A 13,775-nucleotide genomic window follows, 5' to 3' on the forward strand; every position below is an offset into this window, starting at 1 on the left:
TCAGATGACACTCCTAGGACATTATGTTATACAATACATGCATGTTTTGTTCAATCAAGTTCATATTTATATAAAAAAACAGCTTTTTACATTAGCATGTGATGTTCAGAACTATCATACCCACCGCAAACTTCCGGTGAATTTACTAAATTACTCACGATAAATGTTTACAAAAAACATAACAATTATTTTAAGAATTATAGATACAGAACCCCTTTATGCAATCGCGGTGTCCGATTTTAAAATAGCTTTTCGGCGAAAGCACATTTTGCAATATTCTGAGTAGATAGCTCGGCCATCACAGGCTAGCTCATTTGACACCCACCAAGTTTGGTGCTCACCAAACTCAGATTTACTATAAGAAAAATGTGATTACCTTTGCTGTTCTTCGTCAGAATGCACTCCCAGGACTTCTACTTCAACAACAAATGTTGTTTTGGTTCGAAATAATCCATAGTTATATCCAAATAGCTCCGTTTTGTTCGTGCGTTCTAGACACTATCCGAAATGGTAAATCAGGGTTACGAGCATGGCGCATTTCGTGACAAAAAATGTCTAAATATTCCATTACCGTACTTCGAAGCATGTCAACCGCTGTTTAAAATCAATTTTTATGCAATTTATCTCGTAAAAAAAACGATAATATTCCGACCGGGAATCTGCGTTTCGGTAAATAGAGGAAAAAAAAGAAAGACCAGGGCGCCTAAGCCCACTGTCCCCTGATCGGCCACTTGACAAAGGCGATAATGTGTTTCAGCCTGGGGCTGGAATGACGACATTCAGCTTTTTCCCGGGCTCTGAGAGCCTATGGGAGCCGTGGGAAGTGTCACGTTACCGCAGAGATCCTTTGTTTTGGAATGAGATGTCAAAGAAAGCCAATAAATGGTCAGACAGGCCACTTCCTGTAAAGGAATCTCTCAGGTTTTTGCCTGCCATATGAGTTCTGTTATACTCACAGACACCATTCAAACAGTTTTAGAAACTTTAGGGTGTTTTCTATCCATATCTAATAAGTATATGCATATTCTAGTTACTGGGTAGGAGTAGTAACCAGATTAAATCGGGTATGTTTTTTATCCGGCGGTGTAAATACTGCCCCCTAGCCCTAAGAGGTTAAAATCAATTTTTATGCTATTTTTCTCATAAAATAGCGATAATATTCCAACCGGGTCACGTTATATTCATTCATAGACTGAAAGAAAAACATGGAGTCGTCTCGTGCATGCGCACTCCAGTGTCATTGTTCCCTGCCTGACCACTCACAAAAACGTCTGCTTTTTTTCGCCCAGAGACTGCAGAGACGTCATTCCGCTTTCTGGCGCCTTCTGAGAGCCAATGGAAGCCTTAGAAAATGTCACGTTACAGCAGAGATGCTGTATTTTTGATAGAGATGCCCTAGAAGGAGAACAAATTGTCAGACAGGGCACTTCCTGTATGGAATCTTCTCAGGTTTTGGCCTGCCATATGAGTTCTGTTATACTCACAGACACCATTCAAACAGTTTTAGAAACTGTAGAGTGTTTTCTATCCACATCTACTAATTATATGCATATTGTAGTTTCTGGGCAGGAGTAGTAACCAGATTAAATCGGGTATGTTTTTTATCCGGCCGTGAAAATACTGCCCCTTATCCCAAAAGCATCCTTATTATTTGACTTGTTAAGCACATTTTTACTCCTGAACTTATTTAGGCTTGCATAATAAAGGGGTTCGTGAATACTTATTGACTCAAGACATTTCAGCTTTGAATTTTTTATTCATTTTGAACATTTAGAAAAACGTATTTCCTCTTTTACGTTATGGGGTATGGTGTATAGGCCAGTAACAAAAATGTTATTTTTAATGCATTTTAAATTCAGGATGTAACACAACAAAATGTGGAAAATGTCAAGGGCTGTGAATACATTCTGTACATACAGTATAGATAGGGGTAAAGTGACTAATGTAATGTAATATTGTTTTGAATATATACCCTGTAAACTCAGGAGACGGAGATGGCCCAGAGTTGTAATCTACTTCATTTACATGATTGGATCTCCCATCACATTTATGTAGGGAAACATTTTGCATCTTTGTCATGCTTATATTGTAGTTGGTGTCAGCACATGTTCTTGCTGTGCTATGCTGAAGTACGTAAGGCTTTTAACTTATGCAATTGATAATAATGTATGCCCGTCAGGTGGGTATCCATCTTCTTAATGATACATTCACTGTGTGGTGTGGAAGCTAAAACCACTTTCCATACATGTATCTGCTTGGCAATGCTTTCCTTTTTTATTTTCCGTCTCCTCACCAGCTTCCACAGCGATATCCACTGTCAGTATGTAGATTTCTGTTTATGTGCAGTACAAAGCAACTTCTGTAGTCTAACACTGATGTAAATCATGCCTGCAGGTAAATTGTCTGCGAAATAACTACATTGATTTATTTCTGCATGAGTCATCCATTAATTATTTGTATCATATCCTTGGTGGATACTTGAGTAGTACTGTAGCTCTCGCATTCCATTTCTGACAGACTATTCTTCTGATATACCTGTTAGTATGATTTCTATAAGCTATACTGTACGCTGTTTCTTTAACATAGACTAGCTGTGAGTGCATGAATATGGATAAAGGGCTGATATACAGGTGGGAGGTGAATCTTGGAGACAGCAGCCCAGTTGCCTGCATGGTTGACTAGGTCAAGCAGGCGTTTAGAAAACAAGTCTGATGTCAGCAACCATTAAGACACATAATATTTCACACAAATAAGGAACTAAGATGATGCAGATACTCCCCTCATCTGTGAATAATTGCCCTTCTCTGTTGCGTGCCCTTGCCATCAGCACTGAGCACTCTGATGCCTCCGTTCATTAGTAGACCAATACAGACTCTGCAGTTTGTGGTTTTCTCTGCAGTAACAATGGTAATGAGGATCCCGTTTATAAATTCATATGAATCCAGTCTCATTAGTGAATCTGTAAATTAATATTGACTTTTGTTCCAACAACATCAGGCTCAATGCCACACGTATTACAAACAGAGGGATCAAATTAAGCTTTAGGTACAGCATACAGGAAGGCTGTCAGACGTGCATATGCTGTATATTGTAGTGTCAATAAAAGTTCAAATGATGACGTCTTTGTTTCATCAGAGGAAAAGTCCCTTCCTGTAGTATAAATTATTATCAATGATCACCTCTAACCACACATTAGACCTTATTTGCTAGTTGTTTGATGGTATTCATTGCTCAAGCCACGATTGCGCACCCCAATAAAAGTCAGACATGCTTTTAAGTTATGTACCCAGTAGGTCTCTCAGGTCCTCTGGCACTGGCCTTTTAACTATCCCAAAGCCTAGGAACAAGAGGCATGGAAAGGATACCTTTAGTTATTATGCCCCCAGGCTCTGGAATAGCCTGCCAGAGAACCTGAGGTGGGCCGAAACTGTGGACATATATTTAAAAGAGATCTTAAAACACATACGTTTGTTTTTCCTTAGAGTGCTTTTTAGTCATTCAGTTTTTGTCATTCTTTTGTTTGTTGTGTAGTAAATATTTCAGCTTTGTTTCTATTGTTTTGTATTCGTTTTTTCCAGTGAAATACATTGCATTGCATTCCTTGTCTGAAATGTGCGGTATAAATAAAGCTTGATTTGATTTAATTTACTCTGTAGTAGTAACCACCCAGACTAGTTGTTATATGAGACATATCTGTAGACTAGAAATTAATATCAGTCCACTATGCCCATAGTTGTAGCGTACTAACAATTTTATTAGTCAGTAGGCAGTAGCTCCCGCTCCCTGACTCAAAACATTTCCTATAATCTCCAAGTGTCTTCCTTTTCAGGCCAGTCTGCCTCCCCCTCACAGCCAAGTTCACCCGTTCCAACATAGGTATTCATACAACCAATTGTGTTCAATATGGCAATGATAGCCATAGGTGAAAACCACAGGAGGCTGGTGAGGGGATGATGGCTCATAATAAATGATGGAATGGAGTGAATGGAATGGCATCAAGCACATGGAAACCATACCATTCAATTATTCCATTCCTACCATTACTATGAGCTCGTCCTCCCCAATTAAGGTGCCACCAGCCACCGGTGGTGAACACACTAAACTCTACTGATACCATATGATAAAAATACTCTTCTCTATTTTGTGCTTAACTTCAATCAATAAAAACTAGCTTAAGCATTGATGTTGAGTTAAAGTCCCACAAACATCTCAACAAACTCATCAAGAGACAGTCCTGTTTTTTAAGGGGCGGCAGGTAGCCTAGTGGTTGGAGCATTGGGCCAGTAACTGAAAGGTTGCTAGTTTGAATCCCTGAGCTGACAAGGTAAAACTCTGTTGTTCTGCCCCTGAACAAGGCAGTTAACCCACTGTTCCTAGGCTGTCATTGTAAATAAGAATTTGTTCTTAACTGACTTGCCTAGTTAAATAAATAATATATTCCATACCTGAAGGTGTGAGTGTAGTTCAAACAGGACAAATATGTCTAATTGATTTGTTGGGCCCCAGTCCTCCTTTACACAGCAGAATATTGACCAAACAGTCACCTGACATTTCCATTTAACCTTCAACTGAGTAAACAACTGTAGTGCTGTTGGACAAGCAAATGTCCATACAGTAGCAACATTTGAGCTGGAGGAAATGTAGGCCTAGTCAGGCCGAGTGAGGAGGAGGAGCAGGAGGTGTGAGCTCTTACAGAGAGGGTGATATTTAGGGGAAACTGAGATAAGTGGATAAGTGGAAACTGTTGATAGCTGTAGATCAGAATATTTAAGTGTACTGGGCTCAGCTTTAAAAAAAATCTCAGACTTTGAAGAGCCATTTTGCAGGCGTTGCGGCAGGGCCAGGGCTGCGCTCCCTGCTGTGGTAACAGATGCTTTCTGCAGTCTTTAATACCAGGCTGAGCAGTGCAATGACAAACACGCCAAGCCCTGGGATATTTTTTGTCACTTAGAATAATCATACTAAGCAAATGATGGGAATTACCATAGTTACAGAGTCATACACCAGCTTTACCCATGGTGTGTCATTTGTGCTCACAGGGATGGGCAGCCCAGACACAGGTGTCCTTGTGTTCTGAATTATCACCTGAGCAAACACCTGAGCAGGAGACACAGTCGAAGATTTGCATATTTGCCTGAGGGAGATGAAGGGGATTGTTTGCCGTTGACCGGTCATACTAAAGCTGTGCAACCTTTCTTTTCAAACTTGCAATTTGAAGTGGTGCATTATTCTCACCCTCCCTCCAGCTGCAGTGGTTCTTTGATTTCCTGGAGTGTCAGTCTTCAGAGACTTTATTAGTCTGTTATTGTCTAACGTATGCAGCACCGCTGTGTACATGAGTTAAGCTGCAGTGAGGCACAGGGACTTCTGCTCACCCCTGATATTTAACATTTCCATCGAAATGTATACTGTTGTAGAGAGAAGCACAATCTGTCACGGCTGTCGTAGGAAGAAGAGGACCAAGGTGCAGCGTGTGTGTCGTTCCACATTTTATTAACACTGTGAAACTATGCAATACACAAATAAACTGAAATGACAAAACAACAAACCGTGAAGCAGAGGAGAAACAAACACTACACAAAATATAATCACCCACAAAACCCAGGAAGAAAAACCCCTACTTAAGTATGATCTCCAATTAGAGACAACGAGGACCAGCTGCCTCTAATTGGAGATCATCCCAAACAAACCAACATAGAAATACAAAAACTAGAACCTAAGAACATAGAAATAGAACACATAGAATAACCCCCCCTGTCACGCCCTGACCTACTCTACCATAGAAAATAACAGCTTACCATGGTCAGGATGTGACACAATCTATGTGATTTGAAAGCGATAGCAATCAGTTGTATTAAGAAAATGAACACGCAAAGTCAATAAGCAGAGTTTTGCATTGTTCATTTAGTCTGCACGTTTCAATGGATACATACTCTCTTCAGATTTCCATTCAGCTTTGCTGGCTTTCCTTGGCTTTCCTTTTCCTTTGTCAATTTCATTATAAATGATTCAGGAAATGTGCCAGTTATTGATAAGCATTCATTCTATATCCTCCAGTAGTATTAAGCATGAGACACATATGTTAGGCTACATATACTGCACTGTATGTGCATCAGCAAATGGATTGACTTCATCAACACCTGGCCAGGTTTAGATCCATGTTTTTTGTGTGTGAATGAGATCTGTACTATCCTTAATCCTTTACTAACCCTGTTCTGCCATTTCTCCCCTCTTCCTCCCTCATCTGTCTGTCAGTCCCAGCCCTGTTGAATATTAGTTCCTCAGTTAGTGACAACTTTGCAAACATCAGTTGAATTCCAGGAAACGAACAAACGGATTCAGAGTCTTATGTTGCATATATGAACAACCGTAAGCACATTACTTCTCTGTCCATTTGCAGTATATTTTATAGCGATATACTTTTCAGGTGATTTTGAATGTATTGGTAACATCTGAGACATCTCTATACAGTACTAACGTTACATGCTAGAAATTGTGTCCTGTGTTATTTCATCAAACGCTCTGTAAATAACCCTTTAACCCTTCCCCCCTCATGAGTACTAACCCTCCCTGATTGTGCACCTAGGTAAAGGTAACTGGAATATCTCTGAGGCAGTTAACTCCTCTAAGACTTTCCACGTGATTGAGGGGCTGGAGCTTGGGACTGTGTACACTGTGCGCCTTATGACTAACAACTGGGTTGATAATACTAGTATTTTTGAATATGTAATCAGGACCAGGGCTAAAGTGAGCAGGGATGCTATTGGAAAAGAAGAATAAGCTCTCCCACCCCCCAATCAAATCCCTACACACATAATCACCATAACCAATTGAAGCTTTATTTAGTATGCAGGTGCACCAATGTCCTTGAACATGTCTCAAGGTATGGTTCTCTGTGTCAATAGGATTTTTTATATATTTTTAGTGACTTGGTGAAAGGAATTCCATTTGAACAGCCTCCTCAGTTGATTAATTAGACAAGGGGATTAGCTGTTTAATATTAATATTGGTACATTTCCATTTCAACGTCACCTGCTGCCTCTGCATCCAATAGACTTTGTCGATGTAAACATTCAATCAAGTGTCCTCATGAAAGGCAGAGTCAAAGTCAAAGTGTTGTTGTTTCTTCTCCTCTCCTCAGGTCTGGCAAGCATCCATGGAGGAATCTCTACCCAGGGCTGGTTCATCGGACTGATGTGTGTCGTGGCTCTCCTCACACTCATGGTGTTAATCGCCTGCTTTGTCAACAGAAATAAAGGAGGGAAATATTCCGGTAGGTACTCAGACGCAAACACACACACACACACACACACACACACACACACACACACACACACACACACACACACACACACACACACACACACATTGCACCTTATGAAAGCTAACTAATCACTGCACTAGGCATAATTATATTCCCATTTAGAGTATTTATTACCAAATAGAAATGATCACTCTGGACACCATTATAGACATATTTAAGCTGATATATTATTAGTAGTAGAAATATACATCACACCACTGTTCAATATTTCAATGCTGATATTTACAGTATAATGGGAATTTAAATTAATGGGAGCATGTGCATTTATATTTATAACATTTAAATAAATACAGCATATTTGAAATATGCAGATTTTGAATAACAAAACATAGAATGCACAGAAGATATGTAAATGTTATGGTCACATGCCAGCGGTGGGGATCTTAATGTCAGTCCTGTCTGTGGGGGATAGAGGGTCATTTACAGTACCTTTCATCTTTATACACTTATTGAGCGCCAGGTTCAGCTCAGCTAGTCGTCTATCATATCAGAAAGACAGTCTAAATCCCAGGGCTTTGTTCTATGTTGCATTCATTAAACACTACCTCCTGCACGTTCACTGATAGTTAGCTTTCCCTTTTGAAATTAGGATTCAGTTGTTACTCATATTGTAAATGTTGCTGACATCAAACACTTAGTATGTTGTACTCAGGAATGTGTGAGAACTTGTAAGGCGTTTTAGCAGAACATTACTTTGTCTTTAACATGGTATAAAATTGTTTATTGAATGTTGTACTGTACTCAAGGTACCCTAAACATTGATATTTCTCTCCGAGCAGTAAAGGAGAAAGAGGATCTTCACCCAGACCTAGAATCCCAGGGTATCCATGATGACACCTTCTGTGAATACAGGTAATCATTCCACCAACCACCAATGTATCAATAATTCAGATATCAGCTCATATATTAACTTTGTTTTGAATTGTATCACATTGTATAATTCTATCTCTGCATTTCTCCTGATTTAAAAAGAAAACCCTACATGCATGAGCTTAACACAGACCTTCACAGACATCCCTGTTCAAGACATGTGATGGGCTGAGTAACATGTATTCTAAACGTGATGTGGTAAACAGCAACAAATACCCCCGTTGTTGTTTACACATCAGTGATGTTGATGTGGTATCAACCTATATTGTGCATTGTTATTAGGTAGATGTGTGGTGGTAGAGCTCAGGTCATTAGCAGTAACAGCCTCATTGTTCAGATGTTACTATTTGTTTCTGAATGGAACTCAATGAAGGAAGGCTGCCTGGCCACAACACAACCCAGCAGGAGGCTAAAACCAATCTGTGTAATTGAATGCAGCTCATCTCCGGGGCAGTAAAATCTGTGCTCAATTCATTAATCTTTCACTGGTCCAATTCAGAACACACTCAAAGAGTGCAACTCAGAGACCCACACTTCACTCCAATCAGTAGTCTCACACTCAGAACCTTACTTGAAGTTATGAATCAGAAGTAGCCTAGACATCTTTCATCATGTGGTCACAGTAAAGTTGTGAAGTAGAGTGTTGCGTCTGGTCCCTAAAATATATGGCCCCCAATGTCGGACCACGGGAAAGCACATTTATTGTATTTTTACTCCAAAATCTAAAAATGCTCAGATCTCTGAAGCACCTGACTTCACCATCATTTCCCATGTAGGAGCATCATGATGCCAATCCAAACCATTAGTCTATAGTATACAATGAACCCTTTATGTGATCACTCTCTTGTTGAATAATTAAATGAAAGCTACAGCCTGAGCATCTGTCCCCGTACAGACAGGGTTACAATGCACCTTGTGACTGCAGCATGTGCACGGTCAACATCTGCATCAGCCTGACAGCCAAATCAATACCCCATCTTCTTTTAATTATCCCATTCATCGTCATATACATTGATATACTGTACATGTAGGGTTTAAGTACACTTGACAGGAGTGTCCTTTACTAGTCCACATATCTGATCATTTTTCATCCGTCTGTCAGTCAGAGGTAAACATTGCTGCCAATCACCGAAGCTCTTCATTTAAGCTCTTTGGGTTCAAACCTGCCTGTGTCCCTGTCCTTACCAATAAAGCCCATAGAGTTAAGCCATGAGTGAAATTAGGTGGTTTTGAAATCCCCTGTCTTTGTGCCGTCATGTTGTGACACAGTGACAATGATGAGAAGCCACTGAAGGGCAGCCAGCACTCTCTGAGCGGACAGATCAAAGCAGAGGACAGTGGGGACAGCCTGGTGGACTATGGGGATGAGGATATCCAGTTCAACGAAGATGGCTCCTTCATCGGCGAGTACGCAGGTCGCAAAGAAAAGAAGGTGTCCATGGAAGTCAAAGGAACCACCAATCAGAGCACAGCGTGAGAGCAAGGAAAACGGTCCATCATCCATCCTTAGGACAACACTTTCATTAGACTGGTGGAGGGGAGGGGACATAAAGGAAGTAGATGACATAATCCGTACCAATCACAATCCAATGTCAAATGTAATGTGTCATTGTCAGCTGCACTGCCATCTTCATTTTATAAAGCTGTTTGTTTTATCAAACTCTAACAGAATGCATAATTTCAAAATGTATATATTATTGTATGTGGGAGTGTTTTATATTACTGCAAATCAGTGAAAACCTTTGAGGCTTTTTGCATTTTTTTGTCAAATGCAACAACTGTTTGTAATCTATTCAAATGTAAAAAGGAAGAAAAAGAAATCTCCAGTCCACATTGAACCTTTTCTTATACTACCAGATCTCTCATGCACAGTCATCATTTAGCAAACCTCACGTGTATGTGAGCAGATGATGTCAGCCTGTTTCAGTTGCAGCAAATATTGGCATTTTAAATTTGAAATGCATTCATTAAATATGATTTTAATATGTGTACAAAGGCTGTTCATCAACTTATTTCCTGGTTTGTTACATGACAAAATAACAATACAAAACGGATGCCTCAGCTATATCACATGAAATGCCAAAAGATCTAAGGCAATGGCTCTGAGAACTCTCAGTTGTTAACAGGAAAGTACTTCTGTTGTTTCCACAGTGAGGTTATGATTCAGTGGTTTTATGTGCCAGCTCGCTATAACATGCAGACAATTATCAACCGAGTTACCACTTGATCTATTCTAGCTCATCAAAATACCAATTAAAGCATTAATGTTGTTCCCATGTTCTTAGAACAGCCTTGCTCATTACAACTTGCATGTCATTGTAGACAATGCCATTCAACTCCAAAAAAGTAATCATAGTAAGCCTGTTTGAAAGTCAATCTAAACGTTACCATGATGATCGCCTTCAATTGCATTTTTGTACAAATACATCAAATATAGCTATTGTATGTTTTGTGGATGTTTTGATGTTATTAAATTGTTAAACTTTTCATTACCATTGGCTATAGACTGACTGTCCGTCTTTAAACTGCATACAGAAAGAATACTTCAACATAAATATACATGATTGATGTTTTGGGGTTTGTAATGAACTCTGCTTCTGCAGAAAGCTTTGGAATGTCATTACAACATGCCGTATTGTGAAATTAGCAAATCCACTCCTTAGCTAGCTATCTAACTAGAAGTATAAGGAGACGGTAGTTCAAGTTGCGAACCATATACTAAGCTACATGGAAGGTCATACCAAGGATCATTTAGCTATTTGATTTAGAATTTTAAGACCTCTTGAAGTATCAAGAATATATATAAAAAAATGTTTGGATGAAAAAAGATTTTTGGTGTTACTGCTATTAGCCCATACAAACGCTTCGGATGCTACAGACTGAAGTTGGCAGATCGGCTCTAGCGTCTTCAGACGAGTCTCCTGACACTTGTGGAGGTCATAGAGCAAAAGACGACATAGGTGGGTACGGTGGATTGAGAAACATCCAATGTAAAAAAAACATATCTCTAGGTTAATCTGACAGATTTATGTATTATGCTAATTACATTTCTGCGCGGGCACGAACGTCAACCTTAGGGGGCTAACAGAGGGTTAGGAGGGCTGCCCAAAACAATAAAAGCATCTAGCTGTCTAATAACTGTAGATTGGTGGGGGGGAAATTTGTATCTGAAAAGGTGTCACTTCAAGTTCTGTCTCCAAGTTTGTTAACAGGTTTTTTAAAACAACTTGTGCCTCAGGAGATGAACATGGGAAATCAAAGGGGTGGGCTCAGCCAGTGGAGAAAGGAACAAGGCTATAATCACATGAGATAAGCAGATGATAAGCAGATAGCAGAGAGAGGGCCCTAGTTACTCAGGTCATAATGAACTGGCCTGTTTCTGTTTGACTGAGCTTTACATGTCACATTCCCTCCTGTGTGAATGACCACGTGTGTTCTTTAGGACTCAGCAGGCAAATGTTGATGAAACAGCCAATTTTTTTTTGAGGAACAGCTTTATCAGTCAAAAGTATGGTCCCTCAGATGTTCTGTATACTTTAAAAGGTTTTTAGCCATGAATAACCCACTCCATTGTGCTCCCTTACCTCTAGTGTAATGTAATTGACTGTCAGAAATAAGACTGAGCCCCTGTGCTAGTGTTGCTGAAGCTACTGAGGAATGAATGCAGGAGAGGAGAGGCCAATGACTCGGAGCACAAGCTGGACCTTTAAGAGCCCCAGAGAGCATATTCTAACAAAGCCCTCCCACATCGTTTCATCTAATTCACCAGGAAAGTAATAAATAAAACTCGGGTCAACGTCAACATTTGCCTAGAAGGCCCAGCACAGGAACAAATGGCTGGATTAAGTAGAGAGGAAAAATGGTCTCTCCCACAATATAAATCCTTTCCTGTGTCACCAGTTCTAGGTTGTTTCAGATATCCAGGTTGCAGCCTCCAGAGGAACTGTACTATAGATGTGATTATCACCTCTTTGGAGAGCACGTTAAATCCTTAATGTTGGAACTGACTAATGTTTTTGCTGATATACTGGCATTGTCATTATGAGGCCAATTTGTGGAAATAATTGAGAACATTATGTAACTTTTTATACTTTGTTTCAGTTTCATTATATCTCTTCAAGCACATTGGAACAATTTGGAAACAGTAGAAACTATCAATGTCTGCCAGGGAAGGAGTAATCCTTTTCATCCATTTTGCACGGTCATGGTTTAAATTGTCTTTGGGACTTGAAAGGACTGAAAGTCATTGTTAAATGAAATTACACATATTTTGTTCCGTCATTATTTCCATTTACTTAAATGTAATGTGTTGTTAGAATTGAAGACAGAAACATAATATGTGCCTAACGGTTGATTTCCAAAGTGAGTCCCTAAATTTGATTTAACCTTTATTTAACTAGGCAAGTCAGTTAAGAACAAATTCTTATTTACAATGACGGTCTACCCCGGCCAAACCTGGACGACGCTGGGCCAATTGTGCACCGCCCTATGGGACTCCCAATCACGGCCAGATGTGATGCAGCCTATCATTTCATTTTTTCTGCAAGTAAAATGACCTCTCTCTCACTCTGTCTTAGCAAGAGTTAGTTACAGCCCATATTCATATAAAGTAAGGAAATCCTGTGCTGTGAGCTCTGAGGTGATTCATTACCAAAAATGGTAATGCCTAGGCAGGCCTATGACTCACTCAAAGCTCTGATGCAGCTGAGGCATCTAAGGGAATGATCTCAACATATCGCACTTATGCTGCAAAGGAATTGGTCCCCAGGTCTCATGGAGCTGTTAGCAACTCACTTTGTATGAGTCCTTCATTCATCAACAAAATGTTTCCTGTGAGCAGCAACAACAACACAAAATATAGAGCAAAACTTTTATTCCCTGGCCTATTTTTTGCATACATTCTGCTGCAGGCACTGCTGGACATTTCAGGAAACACATTATGAACTGGAGGCGGTTAGAGCTTGCCCCAGTCAATCTAAAATGCATTTGGCCTGGTCTTCTCTTACTCTGCTCTTCTGAATGATATGTAGAAATATACGATTATATATGACCCAATGTGGCTTAGTTGTTAAAGAAAGGTGCTTGCAATGTCAGGGTTGTGGGTTTGCTTCCCGCCATATGAAAATGTATGGACATACATAAGTTGCATTGGATAAAACCGCCTGCTAAATAGTATATTATTGATGTATACTGTCATCACACTTATAGTATGTACTGCAATATCATAAATCAACCTTTTGGCCTATGGCTGGATTTACGGAGTCTATAGAAAGTCGACACCCCCTTGGATTTCTTCACATTTTATTGTATTACAAAGTGGGATTAAAATTGATTTAATTTAATCAAACAATCTAATCAAAGTACCCCCCCCGGGTAAGACTCATAAAGAACTTTGCACACCTGTATTGTGCAATATTTGGCCATTATTCTTTTCAAAGGTTAAGGTGTTGCAGATCATGACTAGACTGCAGTATTGAAATCTTTCCATGTATTTTCAAGCAGATTTTAGTATATATACATATATATATAAACTCAGCAAAAAAATAAACGTCCTCTCACTGTCAACTGTTGATTTTCAGCA

At 39.6% G+C, this 13,775-nt stretch overlaps 1 protein-coding gene across 6 annotated transcripts in view; it reads left to right on the forward strand.

Annotated features, from left to right (window-relative positions):
- LOC106565729 (neural cell adhesion molecule L1-like protein) overlaps positions 1-10,694 on the forward strand; it is an 87,516-nt gene extending 76,822 nt beyond the window's left edge. For all 6 annotated transcript variants that reach the window (XM_014133154.2, XM_014133159.2, XM_014133160.2 and 3 more), the window contains 3 exons: positions 7,142-7,273; positions 8,104-8,176; positions 9,464-10,694. In XM_014133154.2, the coding sequence (XP_013988629.2) occupies positions 7,142-7,273; positions 8,104-8,176; positions 9,464-9,671 (413 nt within the window). In that variant the 3' untranslated portion in view covers positions 9,672-10,694. The remainder of the gene's footprint in view (positions 1-7,141; positions 7,274-8,103; positions 8,177-9,463) is intronic.
- The last annotated feature ends 3,081 nt before the right edge of the window (positions 10,695-13,775 follow it).

This window comes from Salmo salar, chromosome ssa12 (genome assembly GCF_905237065.1).
Source record: "Salmo salar chromosome ssa12, Ssal_v3.1, whole genome shotgun sequence".
Taxonomy (NCBI): domain Eukaryota; kingdom Metazoa; phylum Chordata; class Actinopteri; order Salmoniformes; family Salmonidae; genus Salmo; species Salmo salar.